Below are 19,114 nucleotides of genomic sequence, written 5' to 3'. Positions count from 1 at the left end.
TCTGACGTGTTCAAGTACTTTTCTCTCAGGGATTAAATTAACAAGCTGGTTTTCTATATACTTGTTGAAAGGAATGACAATCTAGCCAAAATTCACATCATTTTCAATTACCATTTTGAAAAATGAGATAACGGATGAAAGCTGGCAATCATCTCTGTAATAACTTGAAATTTAATATTATGAGTTATTTCAGAGGCTAACCTTTGTTGGTCTTTTAAATTATGTTCAAAAAATCCTCTGTGCAGTTGTCATCCTGTGTTTTCAAGTAGGAGAAAGTGAGGACTGCAGATGCTGGAGATCAGAGTTGAGAGTGTGGTACTGGAAAAGCACAGCAGGTCAGGCAGCATCTGAGGAGCAGGAGAATCAATGATTCGGGCAAAAGCACTTTGTTTTAATGAGTTCTTGTTTTAAATTCTGCTTCTTCTTAGAAAACCAGGAACAAATTTCAGCTGCAGTATCATTAAAACAACAGGGTTAATAGAATCAGAAGAATGCTGCAGGACATTAACAGAAATAGTAATCTTTATTCTTTAAGACGAGAATTATCATTTCCAATTATTCAAACTAAATTTCGTCCTGCTTTCACATTGAGGATATATTCATTGTGTTGTGCATGTTCCTGATGAAGGGCTTATGCCCGAAATGTTGATTCTCCTGCTCCTCAGATACTGCCTGACCTGCTGTGCTTTTCTAGCACCACACTCTCGACTCTGATGTTTTCAAGTGGTTACCATTGGTGAAATTCAGTCAGACAGTTACTTTTATAATTTTCACAAATGTTCTTACTCTGACTGTTTTAGAATATTGTTATTACTTGAGGTATAGTTAAAACTAAATTGCTAAGTTCAACACAATTTGACATAAAATAAAAAACATTCTGCCTTCTCTCATTCTGTCATAATATTTTTCTTTACCCCAATAAAAGGGCCAGTGACGCCACTTTGTGGTGATATGGTGCTTTTGTCAGGATTCATTTGCACATGTGCAGATGTTGTGGCCAATCTGTTAAACTGTGTTTAACCTGACGAGCTTTCTTCCTGTTAAAAAGAGAGCCTCCTGTCCCCAGTGACACAGCCCATTATTTTTATCCAACATTTTTAAACAGTAGACATCAGAAACCCATTACCTAACAGAGCTGCATGTAATGTGAAAATGGTCCTTTCTGGTCAGTATTTACAACAACTGAGAAAAAGGAAAGTCTCACTAAATTCTGGGCGACATCTCATTGCACAAATCTCTCAGGTCTAAGGACCTCTTTCAAAATTCTAAATTTTGTACTGAAATATTTTTAACAGTGATTGCAGCAGGAGGTGACATGTTTGTTGATTTCAGTGAGTTGGCAATCAGGAGTTTGATTCCATTGTGATCATGTTGATAATGTCACCTTCTTTCAACCAGCTGCAAGCTGTCTTTGTGCATATGTGCCATCGATATGCCAGCTAGTGGTGGCATTCACAATAAAAGCAGTCTTTTAAAATTTGCTTCGTAAGATATTACATTTTCTTAAACCATTCCTTATTTCAAATTTAAAAGCCTTCGTTTACAAAAACATTTATTTAAATAAATGGTTTGATTTATGTTGCCAGTTGAAAACCCATATACTGGATGTTGGCATGGCAGTGTTTTTATTTAATGGAGATATGACTTCCCACAGAAGTCCAATAATGGTCCATCAGTGATGTCTGCTTTTCCTTGTAGCTAAACTTACCAGGAGATCTCCTGTCATGGTATGTCACACATCTGAATTTGTACTATCTTCAGATAATTGCTGCAGCCCAATTGTCCCTGCTCTGTGACATACATGAAACATTTATGCCAGTCAATCTTTCTTTCTGTTTCCCTTCACTTTTCACTCTCAAAGGGAGGTATATAGCTTCTCAGCTCTGATTCAAAATACCAAAGTACAAACTTGTTTCAATTTTTTTGAGTTGCTTTTACCCATGCAATTTCAAGCACCTCTATGTTTTATGGTCTGTAAATGGAAATTTGAGCATATATCCAATATAAAAGTCTTCAGTTTTCTTCCTTGTCTTTATTATCTTTGTTTATTTAATAATACTCAAATTGAAATACATTACACAACTACCAATTGCAGGAAATGGGATTTTTGTTTCGATGTTTAGAAGAATACTCTTTCCTTCAACTACACCTGTTAATATCTAACCAACAAACTTATTGCTAAGGTAATCAAACTTTTCAAATCACCATTAAGTGTCACACACAACTAAATTTTCATTCCCTGATCCTGAGCAAATGGGAATTGGGAGAATGCAACAGGAGTAATGTGGGGCTATGCTTTTAAACTTTTCCACTGATTTCATTCACTCGCTATTTTTGCTCGGTTGAGAAGGTGGCAGGTTGTGACCTGTTTCAGGTTCACGATCTAAATACCTGCTGCAAATTTGAGTTTCCATGTCATTGCTTTTTTTGTGGAAGTGGGTGGATTCCTGGATTAGCAGAATCTGAAAACCATGCCAGATAAATCAGTTTGGGGATCACAGGGAATGCCTGCTGTTGAATCAGGAATTATTTAATTAGTAGCTTAAGCTGTCACAACTGAAGTTTAGATTAGATTAGATTCCCTACAGTGTGGAAACAGGCCCTTCGGCCCAACAAGTCCACACCAACCCTCTGAAGAGCAGCCCACCTAGACCCATTCCCCTACATTTACCCCTGCGCCTAACACTTTGGGCAATTTAGCATGGCCGATTCACCTAACCTGCACATCTTTGGACTGTGGGAGGAAACCGGAGCACCCGGAAGAAACCCACGCAGACACTGGGAGAACGTGCAAACTCCACACCACAGTTGTCCAAGGCGGGAATTGAACCCGGGTCCCTGGCACTGTGAGGCAGCAGTGCTAACCGCTGAGCTACCGTGCTGTTTGGTTTCAATACATTTTCAGTGCAAGGACAGATCATAGGGCTCTGTCCACAAAAAAAGAAGAGATCATTAAATTTATGGGCACCAGGGTTTACAGATACATTAGACTCCTTTCTTTGATACTCTTCTGCGTTCTACTTTATCAAGAATCTGATATTAATATGTGGTTTGACTATCACAATGACTTAATATCCTGTTATCTGCTGAGTCTTCGAGGTACTCTTTTATTATGTAGTAGGTGCAGAACCTAAAAATCATATAATAATGCTGGTAAGTTTTGACAATCATGAAATTTTTAAAAAAATCATTCATTCAAAAACCCCTTTGAAAAATGTTTCCTCCTTATATTATCATAAAGCTGTTAAATAACTCTGGGTGTAATTTCTGTTGAAGAAGTTCTTAATTTGATTAATATATTGTAATTTTGTTGAAATATACCAGCATTGAAAAACTATTTCAAAGAAATATAAACTTACTAAAAGCTAGTAAAACTGCAAAATAAACAAAGCTATCTGTGTCCTTGAAGTTATGTAAACAGTCACCAGGTAGCTGATTGCACAATGTCACTTGGAGCTCAAGTGAGCATTCATAATGGAACCATTTTTCAACTGTATCAGCAGATGGTTTGATTTTAGTTTGATAATTTTATGAGAATGTAAGAGGAGCAATATTTTTCCAAGGAATTTTTGATTGGTTAGTTATTATTGTTTCATGAACATTTTCATGACGTGCCAAGGTTAGTATATGGCATTTTGATTGTGTACCTAGTGCATATTGGGTGAGGGAGGCTTGGAAGGTAAATGGGAGATATAAGAGGGTATGTAGGTGTGTAGGAGCTGAGTTATAAGTGCAGAAGGACCTACCAACCATGAGTAGAGTTGGCCTGATGTTTGAGCAATCAGACAAAGCGTTCTAACTTTCCAGCTTCACCATTCGCACCTCCCTCAGGGTGCAGCAGCCCATTCCAGCCTGCATCTGCATTCTGGCAACCAAACTTTTCTGTCAGTGTGGCCCAGCTTTTAGAAGTTGGGACCACAACACCAGGAAATGGCTGAATTCCTAGTTTCCAAACTGAAGATGAAAATTTGTCTCCTGGTTAGCGTCGATGACATATGGCAACCTTCAATCAGATGTGACTTTTCAAATACTATTTTAACAATAAACCCCTACCTACCTATATTAATTACTTGGATGATGGTAGAAAATGCTTGGTTGCCAAATTTGATAATCCATAAAAACAGAAAAGTAAATTGCGTAAAAGATATAAAGTCTACAAAGAGATTTAGGTAGGTTCATCGAATGTGCAAAGGTTTGTCAGGTGGAATGAAATATGGTAAAATGTGAACTTGTCCATTTTAGCAGAAAGAATAGGAAGAAACATGTGTGCATTATTATTTAATGCAGAGAGAAAGTGTAGAACTTTGTGGTATGGAAGCATTTGGGTGTCCTGGTACATAAATTTCAAAAATATTTTCTATAGGTAGAGCAAGTGATCAGGAAGACAAATGGAATATTGACATTTATTGCGAGGGCAATAGAATAAAAAGGTAGGGAAGTATTACTACATCTGGAGTGCTGCATACAGTTTTGGCCTTCTTGGTTAACAAAGGATATGACTATTAAAAACACTGTAGAGAAGCTTTAGTTGTCTGATTCCTGAAATGAGGAGTTATCTTATAATAAAAGCAGGGTGGAACTTTTCCCATTAGCATTTAGAAGCATGCAAAATTGTCTTATTGAAACATGTGAGATCCTGAGGAAATTTGCAAGTGTGAATGCTGAGGTTTTTTATCCCTATGTCCTCTAATTCTAGACTCGCCACAATGTCTAAAAATTAGAAAGTTCCCATTTAAGACTGCAATGAAGAGAAACATTTTCTATCACAGAGTTGTCAATCTGTTCGCTAGAGAGTAGTGGAGTCTGGGTAAGTGAATATATTCAAGGCTGAATTAACTAGACTTTTGATGACAAGGGAGTCATGATGACATGAAAATGGAATTGTAGCTTCACATCTCTCAAGCATATATTCCTCTCAGATTATATTGAATAATGGTGCAAATTTGACCGTCCAAATGCCCCCCTCCTGTTCCAATTCTTGAGCTCTGTTCTGTTCCTTGAAGTGGCTATCAATACGTGAAGAATGCATTGGTATTATTGAGCAACAGGTGATTTCCCCATTTTGTTGTTTTCTATTAATTGTTCAAAATTCCATACTGTAGCTGTTCAAACATTGAGAACAATTAAGTATTACACATTCTTCCATGTTCCCCTACAGCCACTCCATTACAAGGATGCATCTGGCTTTTCATTATTACGAGGAGAGCAGAGTTTACATCTTGCCTTGGAGATGATTGGGGCTCATTGTTGGCTGATATTATTTATGCTATCCTTCTGGGTTTAAAAAAAATATTTTCATTAAGACAACCTTTTTTGTCTAATAGTGATTAGAACAAAGTACAAAAAGTGGAATCTTTCAATGATGCTTTTGTTTTGTTTCAGGAAACTACAATTGCTGTTCTTTAACAAGACAGAAGAGGATATCTTGTGGAGGGATCAATTAGACCAGTTAGCCTTAAAAGACAAAAGGTAACAAAGAGTTTACACCGAACTGTCTTTGCCAGTCGAATTAAAGTGACGTATTTCTGGGAGTGTGAGATTAAACAAACAGCCAGGCCCAATGATTTCTTGCTATGAAATATATGTTGATTACTCTTTGGTTCTAATGTAAGTACTTGTAGTTGAACAACACTTAGAGGAAACACTAAGGGTGGCAAGAGTGCAAAATGTACTCTGGGTTGGGGAATTTCAATGTCCACCACCAAGAGTGGCTCGGCAGCAACACTACTGATCGAGCTGGTTGGGTCCTGAAGGACACAGCTGCTAGCCTGGGTCTGCGGTAGCAGGTGACAGAACTAACAAGAGGAAAAGCTTACTCAATCTCATCCTTATCAGTCTGCTGTCTACATATGCATCTGTTCATGACAGTTTCAGTAAAAGTAGCCACCGCACAGTATTTCTGGAGATGAAGTCTCACTCTCATATGGAGAATGTCCACCTTAATGTTCTATAGCACTTTCACTATGCGAAAATAGGACTAACTTCAAACAGATCTAGCAACTCGAGACTGGGCAGCCATTAGGCTGAATTGTACTCCAGCAGAATTGGCAATTTCATGGCCAGCATATCCCTCTCAAATATTACGATCTACTTGCCTGAATGGGTGCAGCTCCAACAACACTCAAGAGGCTTGACATCAAGGACACGGCAAAATACTTGATTGGTACCATATCCATCAGCATCCACTCCCTCCACCACCAACACTCAGTAGCAGCAGAGTGTACTACCTACAAGATGAATGAAGAAATTCACCAAAGATCCTTAAACAGCATCTTCCAATCCCATGACCACTTCCTATCTAAAAGGACAAGGGCAGCAGATACATGGGAACGCCACCACCTGCAAGTGCTCCTCCAAACCACTCACCTTCCTGCCTTGGAAATATATCGCTGTTCCTTCAGTATTGCTGAGTCAAAATCCAGGAATTCCCTCCCTAAGGGCATTGTGGGTCAATCTGCAGCACATGGACTGCAGTGATTCAAGAAGGCAGCTCAACCGTCTTCTCAAAGGCAACTACGAATAGGCCAACCAGTTACACTCATGTCCCATGAGTAAATTTAAAAAGAAATTGTCCCAGGAGATCAACCCTGGTTCAATGGAGAATGCGGAAGGCGAATGCAGGAGCAGCACCAGGCATACCTCAGAATAAGGTATCAACATGGTGAAGCTACCAACAGGAGTACTTGAGTGCCAAGCAGCATTAGCAGCAAGTGATAGAGAGCTAAATGATCCCACAATCAATGGATGAGGTCTAAGCCCAGCAGTCTTGCCATATCCAGTTGTGAATACTGGTGGACAATTAAACAACTTAATGAAGGAAGAAGCTACACAATTACCTCCATCTTCAGTGATGGAAGAGCTCAACACATCAGTGCGAAAGATAAGACTGAAGCATTTGCAGCAATCTTCAGCCAGAAGTGCTGAGTGAATAATTCATCTCAGCCTTATCCAGCAAACTCTCCACCGGTTGGAGTCATGCTTGATATATAGGACAATGGCTGTGATTGTTGGTGGTCACTCATCTCAGCTCTAGGAGTTCATCAGATTAGTGTCCTAAGCCCAACCATCCTCTGCTGCTTCAGCAATGACTTTCCCTCTATCTTAAGTCAGAAGTGGGGATGTTTGTTGATGATTACATAATGTTCAGCACCATAACTTCTCAGATACTGAAGCAGTCCATATTCAAATGCAACAAGATGTGGACAGCATCCAGGTTTGGACTGACAAGAGGCAAGTAACGTTCGTTCCACATCCAAACCAGTCAATGACCACCTCCAAAAGGGGACAATCTAATGACTACCCCTTGACATTCAGTGGTGTTACTATCACTGAATTCCTCACTATCAAAATCATTGCAGGTTACCATTGACCAGAAATTCAGTTGGACTCAACACATAAACACAGTGTCTACAAGAGCAGTTAGGAATACGGCAATGAGTAACTCACTCACTTATTGTCCAAAGCTTGTCTGCTATTTAAAAGGCACGATTCAGGAGTGTGATGGAATACTCACCACTTGCCTGGATGGGTGCAGCTCCAACAGTACTCAAAAAAAACTTGACACCATCCAAGACAAAGCAGCCTGCATGATTGACCCCACATCCATAAGTATGCACTCCTTCCACCAGTGACCTTCAGTTGCAGCTGTGAGTACTATCTGCAAGATAGAAATTCAGCAAAGAACCTTCGACAGCACTTCCAAGTCCAAGGCCACTTCCACGTAGAATGACAAGGGCAGCAGATATGTGGGAACATTTTCAAGTTCCCCTCCAAGCCACTCACCGTCCTAATTTGGAAACATTTGCCATTCCATGAGTTTCACTGGCTCAAATTCCTGGAATTCCTTCCCTAAGGGTGTTATGGGTCCACCTACGGGACATGAACGACAGCAGTTCAAGAAGGCAGCTTGCCACCACCTTCTCCAGCAACTAGGGACAGGCAATAAATGCTGGCCAGCCAGTGAAGCCCACATCCCACGAGTAAATAAGAATAAATATGCTGGTCCAAAGGTATATTGAGCTCAGGAATACAGATTTCAATTGTAAACAATTGATGTCTAAACTCTTTGCATTTGAAGTGTTTTACTTTTTGTTTAATCCTGTGATTTCCTTGTAATACGGTGTACTTTTAATATCAATCCCTGTCGTATTGATAGGAAGAGCTACTTAATATTATTTTGTGGACTGAATTTTATATTCATTTGATCTGCAGACTGAAAATTATGTGATTACCATGTAACAAATAATCTCAAATCTCAGCAGTGGTATTGTGTCAAAAAACAGTTTTCTTTGTGGCTTATAAGGTGTTTATGTGGGTTGTGCCTATAAACTGAAAATTTTATCTTGCAATGTACACATTCCATTTAGATATCAGTCTGACAGAGAAAGATACTTGGTTCTTCACATACAATTCAAGATGGTTAACATGCTTCTTACTTCATTTTTAAAATTAGAAATTCATTGCTTGGAGACAGAGTGCAAGAACTAATTCTGAACTGCAGATGGAAAGGTCATCATTACTAACTGTGACTCACTATATAAAAAGAATGACTCATCATCAGCATCAATGGACAGGCAGCACCATTTTTTGTGTCATTAGTGAAAATATTGTAGCATGCCAGTTTATTTTAGTACTAAAATTAGTATAGCAGAAAGCAAAAAAAGAAAAAAGGCTGCTTTCTAAGTCCATCTCTCTCTCTCTCTCTCTCTCTCTTTCTCTCCTTTCCAATTCCATCTATCTCACACTGCACCCTTTCTATTTACCTCACACCCACTGCCCCACTCAATGCCTTTCTCTCTAATTCTGTCTCTCGATAAACATGTCTGTATCAATAATTCTGCACATCACTTCAATGCTGTAAGCCAGCCATGCAGGATCCAGGCTAAATTACTGATTTTTTCCATTATCCAAGAATCAGCAAATCAAGCAATGACTCGGCTGAATCTCAAAATGAAAGCAGCAACACTGAATATTTCAAAGATAGCGGTGAATCCAAAACAGGAATTTAGAATTTAAACTGGAATCGATTTAGAATGAATTGGAGCTGGATTTGGTTGCTGTGTAGAGATGTGCCTGTGGAAAAAGATTTCGGCAACATGATCAAACACAAGAGGAAAAAATAACAATGACGCTCTCTGCTACTGCTTTCTCTCCGTGTACAGGTAGTTTAATCTAAACTACCCAAATAAATATAGTTCCCATTCAAACACAATATTTTAAATAAAGTGCACAATGCTCTGTATAGGTCCAAATTTACTCAATATAATTTAATGTCACAATATTTTTTATGGACATCCCATAACCCATTAAGATTTTTTTATATCCATTTGCACCATAAACCAGTATTTAATGTTGTACCTAGATTCCGAAAAGAGGTGTCTTTAGAATCAAGATCAATGAAATTTGGGTGAAGCTATTTCTTAGATTTGACCTATTCCAGGATTTATGCTTGATCGTAAGGTAAAATGCATGCAAAAACTGTCTTAAAAAATAATTATAAACCTTTCAATATTATTACTCTTTGTGATTCACATTTCAAAAGCTGCCCTATGCTGGAGGTTAATTCAGACTGGTGAGCAGCAATCTGCTCAGTTCTAAAACCTGAGTAAATATGTAATAAGTGTTTAGAAAGCTGCATCACATGACAAAGTTCTTTCATCTGGCTATGTTAGCAGAGATTGAAATCAATCTAAAGACACTTGTTTGTTGTGTTTATGGAAACTATTTCTTTGAATATGTTTGAAAACACTTCATATGTTCCGGTGTCAAACAAAGCACAGTAATTGCAAAAGAAGTGTAATGCACTTCACCATTGCTTAATGTTCCTATGTTGTTCTACTTCAACAAAATTAGTAACTTCAACACGATCGATCATCTGGGACAGTTGGATCAAGCATTATGTTCAGAATGAATCGCTCGGTAAAGTTTTGATTATCTTAAATGTTAACTCAGGACACAATTGGTTGCAGCCACAACATAGGCAATGAAATACTAGAGGTAGCAAGATTGCATTCTAGTGTATATGCAGTTGAGCAACTAATCAGTACATTCACATTAGACAGCAGAATTTACAAATGTATGTAAATGTGAATAACAGCAGAAGTATATCATTTGGGTCCGCAGACCCATTCTGCCATTCAGGTAAAACAAGGCTAATCTGTCTTTGTTTCAAATTCAACACTCCTTACCTTGTCTGGCTACATCTGACTTGAGACCCACCGCAATGTTGGTGATACTTAACTGTGCTCAGATAACCCTAAATTTGCTTGCTTAACAAGAATCCATCCATTTCTGTCTGAAATATACTTAATGACCATAAATCACTTTCTCAAGTAGAGATTTCCAAATTCACTTAATCCTCAAAGAAAGCAAACCTGCTCTGCATCTGTCCTAAAAGAGTGATCACTAATTTTAAAGCAATGCCACCTATATCTAGACTGACCAACAAGAGGAGACAACCTTTCCACATCCAAATTGTCAAGACCATTCAGAATCTTATGTAATTTAAATAAAACAAATCTGGAATAATGAAGTAGCTTAATTACAACCATATGGCAATTGTTATAAAACACATCTGGTTCATTAATGTTCTTTACAGAAGGAAACTGCTATCCTTTCCTGGGCTGGCTTCCATTTGACTCCAGATCCAAAGCAACTTAACTGTGCTCCTAATGTGGTGATCTCAGCCATGAAGACCCTCCATGTTGCTCAGCACAAAACAGCATCTCGAATGCAGTCCAGGGACACCAGCCACGTGCACTCCTAAACAGCACACATTGGCATTTGATATTTGCCAAATAATAATTCCTTTGCCCATTTGTAGTGCATGCAGAATTAACATTCTTCGGGTTCAAACGCTGGTCAAATGCAATTTGCACCATGCCATTGCTGCTTGTAAATTTTACTTTAGCATGTCAAAATGTAGAAGTTAGTGGCAATGACTTAAAAAGAGGTGAATGCTGGCCAAAAGCATCCCATCTCTTGTGGAGCTTCTGAGAGTGCTTTGGGAGGAAGGGAACATTGCTTCATTAAATGCCATGTAAGTATTATAATGGACTCCACTGAATTCAACTACAAGTTTCTTGATTTGGAGACACCGGTGTTGGACTGGGTGTACAAAGTTAAAAATCACACAACACCAGGTTATAGTCCAATAGGTTTATTTGGAAGCACTAGCTTTTGGAGCGCTGTTCTTTCATCAACCACCTGATGAAGGAGCAGCTCTCAGAAAGCTAATGCTTCCAAGTAAACCTGTTGGACTATAACCTGGTGTTGTGTGATTTTTAACTTTATATGTTTCATGTTCTAGTTGGTAGATGTGGCATATGTGGATCATGGATGGGGAAGAGGTTGGAGCACAACAGGCATTCCTATTTTTATAAGTGTAATATGCTGGTCACTCAGTTGATGTGGCCCCTTCACCAACTTGGTGTACATTCTGTGATCAGGGCTGTGGTAGAGCAGATAGGGCTGTTGAAGATATGATTCCACTGCTTCGACCAGACTTGAAGTGGGGGCGCTCTCCAGTATAGTCCAGAAACATCATACCGTATCAGCCGGATATGCTCTGCACTTTTTGAACAGGCGATAAGGCAATGTGATAGATTCCAAAGAACTGAGAAAACAGGAGCAGTACAATGAGGACATTTGGATGCAGGAAACTCTCCTTGTGCATGACGGAGCTCAGCTGCATAAGGTGCTAAAGCCAGACAGAGTCTAATTGGCACCCACTGCCAGTAGGTAATAGTTGAGTGTAGCAGACCATCATGGATTGTGAACTAAAAACAAAAAAGGCTGGAGATCATAGTAGATCAGGCAGCATCCATGGAGAGAGAGCAACGTAATGTTGAATCTAATGACTTCATCAGAGCTGACTTGGAGGGGGCAGCATTTATCATCAGTCATGATGGCAGAATTTGCTTTGTTTGGTATACTGCAGCCTCTATTAATTTTGCTTGTCTTCACTTTTGCTGGCTGTAAATAAAAGCTAATGTTTGGATTTGTCCAACTGCTTATCTGTATTTGATTTTCTCCTACTAGACAATGACAAACTGCAGTTCCCCAGAGCCCTCTGGAGATAGAATGACAGTGACTGAGAGGGGATGATTAGACAGAATATAGCTGAAGACAAGTAAGCGGTGAGGTTTGGTGGTTAAATAGTGACTGGTATGAGAGAATTGGAGTGCAAGCAAGCGTCAGCCAGGCAAAGTATGTGTCTTGAGCAATGTGATTTTTGTGGCTGCTGTGTCATGATATTGCTGATAAGGGGCTACGCTGGATTTCCAACACTTGCCTGGATACCTGGGTACAAAGTGACAGGGATGCCAGTCTTCTGACAGATTTCTGCTGAATTGGCAGGTTGTTCTGGGAATTGTGCATTATAAGGCAGTGATTAGGTTATCCTGCTTAGGCTAGATTTTTAACCCCAGATTTTTTACAGAATTCAAATTTTACCAGTTGCCCTGAGTTAACTCTCAACTGCCCTCTGAAATGACTTGTCACTGAAATCAGGGACAATTAAGATTGGCAAAAAATCAGTAGTACCTGTATCCCACCAAAGTATTTTAAAAAAGAAACAAAGCCCAGATACAAAGGAGATTGCAGGTCCCATTTTGAAAGCCATTAGTGAGCCATGTGGATTTTATAACACCCTGGAAACTGTCATGGTTAGTTTTTTTTAGCCTACATGTACAAGTTTTGCTTGATTGAATCTTGAGCTTGCTACGACCTTGGGTTGCTAGCCTGCTAAGCTACCGTATCCCTCATTATTGGATGACTTTCTAACAAATCAACAATGAGCTATTATTTCAGCCCCTAGTGGTTTCCTTACTCCTGACATAAAGCTAATCTGAATAATTACCAACATTTTTTCTTTTTTCTTAAAGCATTATTAGCAATTGCAACTCTTCAGTCCTTTGGCTAATTCCTGTCTTGAAAGAATGTATTTAATTTGGCTTTCTTTTGTGTTCTGGAATGCAAGTTATGCAACCCTACTTCTACGTTAAGTCATCAGAACTACCACTGTGCCATCGTACTATCTATCTAAATCCCAGTCCTGACTTCATTCTCTTTGCTGAATGCTTAATCAGTTAAAGTAGATCATTTGCAACTGCTGGATAATAAAGTGACTTGCATACGTGTTTCCTAGTGCTGTCATTAACAGATGAAATCATTCATGAAAGCTTGCATAACGATGGCAAGTGTCATTATGACTGAGCTACTGGCGCTTTTTGTAAAAGGAATGGCGTGTTTGGCGAGATATAATTTTATGTTTATTTCTGGTGAAATGAGTGATGCCTGTCATAAGTCTAACACCCAACCTGTAGACAGGATGCAGGTCTCACAGTCCCAATGTCCACCCATTGAGTTTAAGTGAGTTGCATATGTTCTGACCCCAAGGGAATAAGCCACTGTGTATCAGAGAGACCAAAATAGCCATCTCATTATTTTTCTAAAGTTGTTAATCAGACATTGTTGAGTTATTTGGAGATTAGGTTCAATTTAAGGTGAATTGTTTTGTACACAATTGTTTTGTGAATTGATTTTAAACCGAATGACTGAGAATTGCCATTATAGTGAGCATAATTAACATTAACTCCATGTTGCTCAGTGAGAATGCCATGTGATTACTAGGTTAAGTAAAAAGAAATTCTCTTTGCTGATCATGATGTTTGTTTTGGTCATGGTGGGTATATGAGTGGATTGTGGTGCAGTTTTACTTTGTTTGCTTAGTATCATACTGAGAAAAGGCCCAGTCTTTTTGTTAGTTTCTCCATTTAATGTGGCATTTACCCCATTATGCCAGGTTCTCAGTCCAAATGCCCCTGGAAGGTGTAGCGTAAAAGCCACTTCAAAACTTCTTGGGCTGTTGTTTTCATCACCCAAATATTGAAAAATTAATTAACATACCTTCACCCTTTTAAAGTGAATAGCAAAAACAATTTTGCTTCTGGTGGGTTATGTACAATGAATATTATACACAGCAAAACACTACCACAACCACAACCAAAACACATCCATTAATCTCTCAAATGACAGCTAACTGTACCTCATAGAAATCAACACAGCAACTTAATTTGCATGTATTATATCAAGCAATATCGTCAGTGCTTTGCAGACTTATTTAGCCAGCATAAAAGTTGACTTTCAGACATACCATATAGCAATTCACCGCACCCAATTGATCGCAAGTGTCAATTGCTAATTTAAAAAAGAATATTCGTCAAAATATGTTTCTTTTGGAATTTATATTGAAAACTGTGTTGCATCTGAAACAGGGTACTGAGTTGGATGATCAGCCATGATCATATTGAATGGTAGAACAGGCTCAAAGGGCCAAATGGCCTGCACCTACTCCTATTTCATGTTTTTTAAATCTGGGGATTATGCATCAATAAATATTATAAGGAAATAAATGTAAAAGCAGTTCCTTAAATACAGTGGCTATGAGAGATCACACAGCTTTGGATGTAGAGATAGAGAAATTAATGAACTACTTATTTCTGTTCTTGCATTGAGCTTCAAACATTCCCCTGCAAAACTCAGCAAAGCTACTTAGAAAATAATTTGCCCACTGACATCTGAAACAATTTCAACTTGCAGTTAGCACACGTACCTGCAGATGCATGTGTTGCCTATATTCCACCCAAGATGTACAATTCCACCAATAGATTTGTGGTACCTTCACAAAAACAGGATTCCAGAGTGGAATAAGCACTTGTGCAAACCAGAATAAAATGTTGCCATAAAGTGGATGAATGATGCTGTTTAAGTGATTAAGATAGAAACTGACTGTTGGGAGCCAGGTTAGCTCAGTCAGTAGATGATCAGACTTTCAATCTGAGAAGCCAGGTTTCAAGTCATTGCACGAGATATTGACACCAACACTAAGTTGAGCCATGCAGTTGGTTGCATATACAGGCAGCATGGTGGCTCAGTGGTTAACACTGCTGCCTCACAGCACCAGGAACCTGGGTTAACTTCCACCCTTGCACACCTGTCTGTGTAGAGTTTGCACATTCTCCCTGTGTCTGCGTGGAGCTGCTGCAGTTTCCTCCCATAGTCCAAAGATGTTCAGGTTACATGGATTGGCCATGCTTAATTGCCCTGTAGTGTTGAAGTGTGTGTAGACTAAGGTGGATTGCAGGGATAGAGTTAGTGTGGACTCATAGAACAATACAGTGCAGAGCAGGCCCTCAGTGTTGTGCTGACCTGTGAACTATTCTCAGCTCGTCCCCATCATCATCCATGTGCTTATCCAAGTATTGTTTAAATCTCCCTAATGTGGCTGAATTAACTATGTTGGCAGATAGGGCATTCCACCCCCTTACCACTCTCTGAGTAAAGAACCTGCCTCTGACATCTGTCTTAAATCTATCAAACTTCAATTTGTAGTTATGCCCCCTTGTACAAGCTGACGTCACCATCTTAGGAAAAAGACTTTCACTGTCTACCCTATCTAATCCTCTGATCATCTTGAATGTATGTATCAAATCCCCTCTTAGCCTTCTTTTTTGCAATGAGAACAGACCCAAGTCTCTCAGCCTTTCCTCATAAGACCTTCCCTCCAGACCAGGCAACATCCTGGTAAATCTCCTCTGCATCTTTTCCAATGCTTCCACATCCTTCCCAAAATATGGCAACCAGAACTGCACACAATATTCCAAGTGTGGTCACACTATCATTTTGTATAGTTGCAGCATGATATTGCAGCTCCAGTTCGCAATCCTTCTACAAACGGAACCTAACACACCGTATGCCTTAACAGCACTATCAACCTGGGTGGCAACTTTCAGGGATCTATGTACATGGACTCCAAGATCCCATTGCACATCCACACTACCAAGAATCTTTCCATTGACCCAGTATTCTGCCTTCCTGTTACTCTTCCCAAAGTGCATCACCTCACATTTAGCTGCATTGAACTCCGTTTGCCACCTCTTAGCCCAATTCTGCAGTTTATCCAAGTCCCCCTGCAACCTGTACAATTTTTCCAAACTGTCTACTACTCCATCAACTTAGGTGTCATTAAACTCGATGGGCTGAATGGCCTGCTTCCCCACTGTAGGGAGTTTATGATTAACTCAGGGCAGTTCCCAACTCTTGGTGGTTGATGCCACACAATTCCCATCAAAGTCCAGTTTGTCAGTGAGGACACTTGTATCAGCATCTCAGACATTTTTGCATACATTGTGGTTCCCTCCTTCCTTTTGAAGGAAAGTTTAAAAATTACTGGGTTGAACCATTTCTCCAGACCAGCATCCAAGTTTGAAAACAACAGACTGTGATGACAGGAGTGCACTGATAATCAATCCCAGCTACTCCACAAGTCTACCAAAAGTGCAAATGTCTTATTTATCACCAAAATCATCAACTTGTTTCTCTTTAGCACTGTTATTCTGGAAAGAAAGGTCCTGGTGAAAAGTTTCTATCATTAACTCCAAAAAATTAGAAATAAAAGTTATTTAAACAAGCAGAGAAAGTAGCATATTAACTAACGTTACTCTGCAAGTTTCAATTATTTCCCTGTTTTCCCCCACATATTGAGTCAGACAAGCCAACACAGCTCATCTCAACTCAATTGTATCATGGGTTTTAAAAACAGGCTGAAAAGAAACCCCCCCCCCTCCTGTAGATCAAGATTTCAAATTTAATGGATAAAAATGGGTTGACTACTTGTGGTTCCTTTTATTTCCAGTTGACCTATTCGACTGCTGACGGTGACTGAATGATGGATGATCTTCAGACCCGATTTCAAATGCAATTGGGGAAACACTTACAATTCACAGTTGGAATTTTATCATGTTCTTTCAAACTACTTCCGCAAGAGTGAAAAAAGGCTTCTTTTTTAAGGTTGTAAGGTTTTTATTTCTCTTGCTGACAGGGAAAGAGAGAGCAGATTTGTTCCCCTGCTCTTTTGGTTGCAAGCCTAATCACAACTGCCACATCTCAATGTGTACTGTAAAAGCAATTTTAATTCAGAGGCTGTTGCAAGGCAATTTTAAACACAGACCCTAGATTTCTTTTTCCAAGCTGTTCAACAATCAAGACATAAGAGATGGGTTTCTTCCTTAAAAACTTTGCTGGACTTGTGGAGTAGTGGGGCCTCATTGCTGTCAAATTTCTAGTTTTTATTATTTATTTTATTCAAAGTCATCTTCTAACTTAATCATTCAAACAGCAATATTCATTCACTTAATGATCTCTACACACATACAGGATCCTCTGCTCCTGCATTCTCCCCTTCTCCCCTTTCCTCCTCACCACCCCTCCCCACCCTCATGTTCTTCCTATCAAAATGTATCACCTCTCACCTCTCTCTATATAACCACTAATTCTATCATGAATAGTTGTTTCTAGAAGCTTCTGCAAAGCTGCCACTAAAATTGCACGGCTGTGCCCTCAAGCAGCTGCTCAAAGATGCTGCAGCTAGAGCATAGAGGTCTGCACAGCCAGAAAGGATATTAGTGTTCCCCACCACTGACATCCAGGCAGTCTGGATTTGTTTGGCCTATCTTTCCCATCTGAGGGAATATATCTTGATTGTACCTGAACTATCTCCTCTTCAAAGGTAGCCCATGTTCAGCTACTGCTTTTCCTGCCAACCTTTAGTTCAAGTCTGTCCATCCTAGCTCAGTTCTTGTTCCACTGAAGTCAACTTTCCACCAGTTAATTGATCAACCCAGAGTAAGAACAAAGTCATTTTCCACCATCATTTTTAAATTTACATCCCCTAAGTGTTTCCCCCACTGTTATTTCCCCTCATTTCCAAGACCCAGATCTACCGGTGTCTTCTTTCATGTTGGGCTCGACACAATCTGCTGTTGGAAATTCTCCTGAATACAATCTAGAAACTCTTGTCCCCCACTGCCTCTTACACTGAAACTACTGCAGTCTACAGACAGGTTATTAAAGTCTCCCATTAAATCTACTCTATGATGCTTATATAACTGTAATTTCCTTACAGATTTCCTATATCGTCCTGAGTAGCTGGTGTATATATTACACTGAACAATGTAATTAGATCCCTATTTCTTGGCTCCAGCCAAACCAATTCTGTTCTTTAACCATCTGAAACATCTCTTTCTCTCAGACTGCAGTGCTCTCCTTAATCAAAACTACCATTCCTCCTATTTTTTCCCTTTCTTGTGTTTGCTGAACATGTTGTAGCTTGGAATATTTAATTCTCAGATGTATTCATCTTTAAGCCAGGTCTCCTTTATTGGCACATCATAACAGGCTTCGTAATCTTATAAACTATACTCCATGCATCCACCTGCACCATTCAGTGTAACCCTGATTCATTACCTTCTCCCTTCAACTCTTAAGTTAACTTAGAAAAATAACATCAAAATAGAGAATACTATCAGCATTTCATGCACCCTGACATTGCTTTCTAATATATCTCCTGGTTCCTGCACCTTTGCTGAGTTAAATTAAACCCTTCTGAATAGCATTAACAAATGTGGTCCAGATTATTAGATTAGATTACATTAGATTAGATTACATTACAGTGTGGAAACAGGCCCTTCGGCCCAACAAGTCTACACCGACCCGCCACCCATATCCCTACATTTTATCCATTACCTAACACTACGGGCAATTTAGCATGGCCAATTCACCTGACCTGCACATCTTTGGATTGTGGGAGGAAACCGGAGCAGCCGGAGGAAACCCACGCAGACACGGGGAGAATGTGCAAACTCCACACAGTCAGTCGTCTGAGGCGGGAATTGAACCCGGGTCTCAGGCGCTGTGAGGCAGCAGTGCCAACCACTGTGCCGCCCATTATGTTTAGATGCAACCCATTTGGCTTGTATAGGTAACAGCTCTTCTGCAGCCAGTCATAGTGACCCAGGAGCTGAAAAAAGTCCTAAGAGAAAGTGAGGACTGCAGATGCTGGAGATCAGAGCTGAAAAATGTGTTGCTGGAAAAGCGCAGTAGGTCAGGCAGCATCCAAGGAGCAGGAGAATCGATGTTTCGGGCTTATGAAAGTAATAGGGTGGTTGTTATGGGGGACTTTAACTTTCCTGATATTGATTGGGAAAGCTATAGCTCTAGTTCGTTAGATGGGTCGGTGTTTGTCCAATGTGTGCAGGAGGGTTTCCTGACACAA

General features: G+C 39.6%; 1 protein-coding gene across 4 annotated transcripts in view; it reads left to right on the top strand.

Moving 5' to 3' along the window:
- LOC122548401 (cytochrome b5 reductase 4) overlaps positions 1 to 19,114 on the top strand; it is a 106,789-nt gene that overhangs the window by 75,863 nt on the left and 11,812 nt on the right. For 3 of the 4 annotated variants that reach the window (XM_043687003.1, XM_043687000.1, XM_043687002.1), the window contains one exon: positions 5,383 to 5,469. In XM_043687003.1, the coding sequence (XP_043542938.1) occupies positions 5,383 to 5,469 (87 nt within the window). Of the gene's footprint in view, positions 1 to 5,382; positions 5,470 to 8,452; positions 11,102 to 19,114 lie in introns of those variants that run through there. The other variant, XM_043687004.1, reaches the window with a different exon arrangement.

The sequence above is a fragment of the Chiloscyllium plagiosum genome, chromosome 3 (assembly GCF_004010195.1).
Source record: "Chiloscyllium plagiosum isolate BGI_BamShark_2017 chromosome 3, ASM401019v2, whole genome shotgun sequence".
Classification (NCBI taxonomy): Eukaryota; Metazoa; Chordata; class Chondrichthyes; order Orectolobiformes; family Hemiscylliidae; genus Chiloscyllium; species Chiloscyllium plagiosum.
This window is presented reverse-complemented; position numbering and strand designations above follow the sequence as displayed.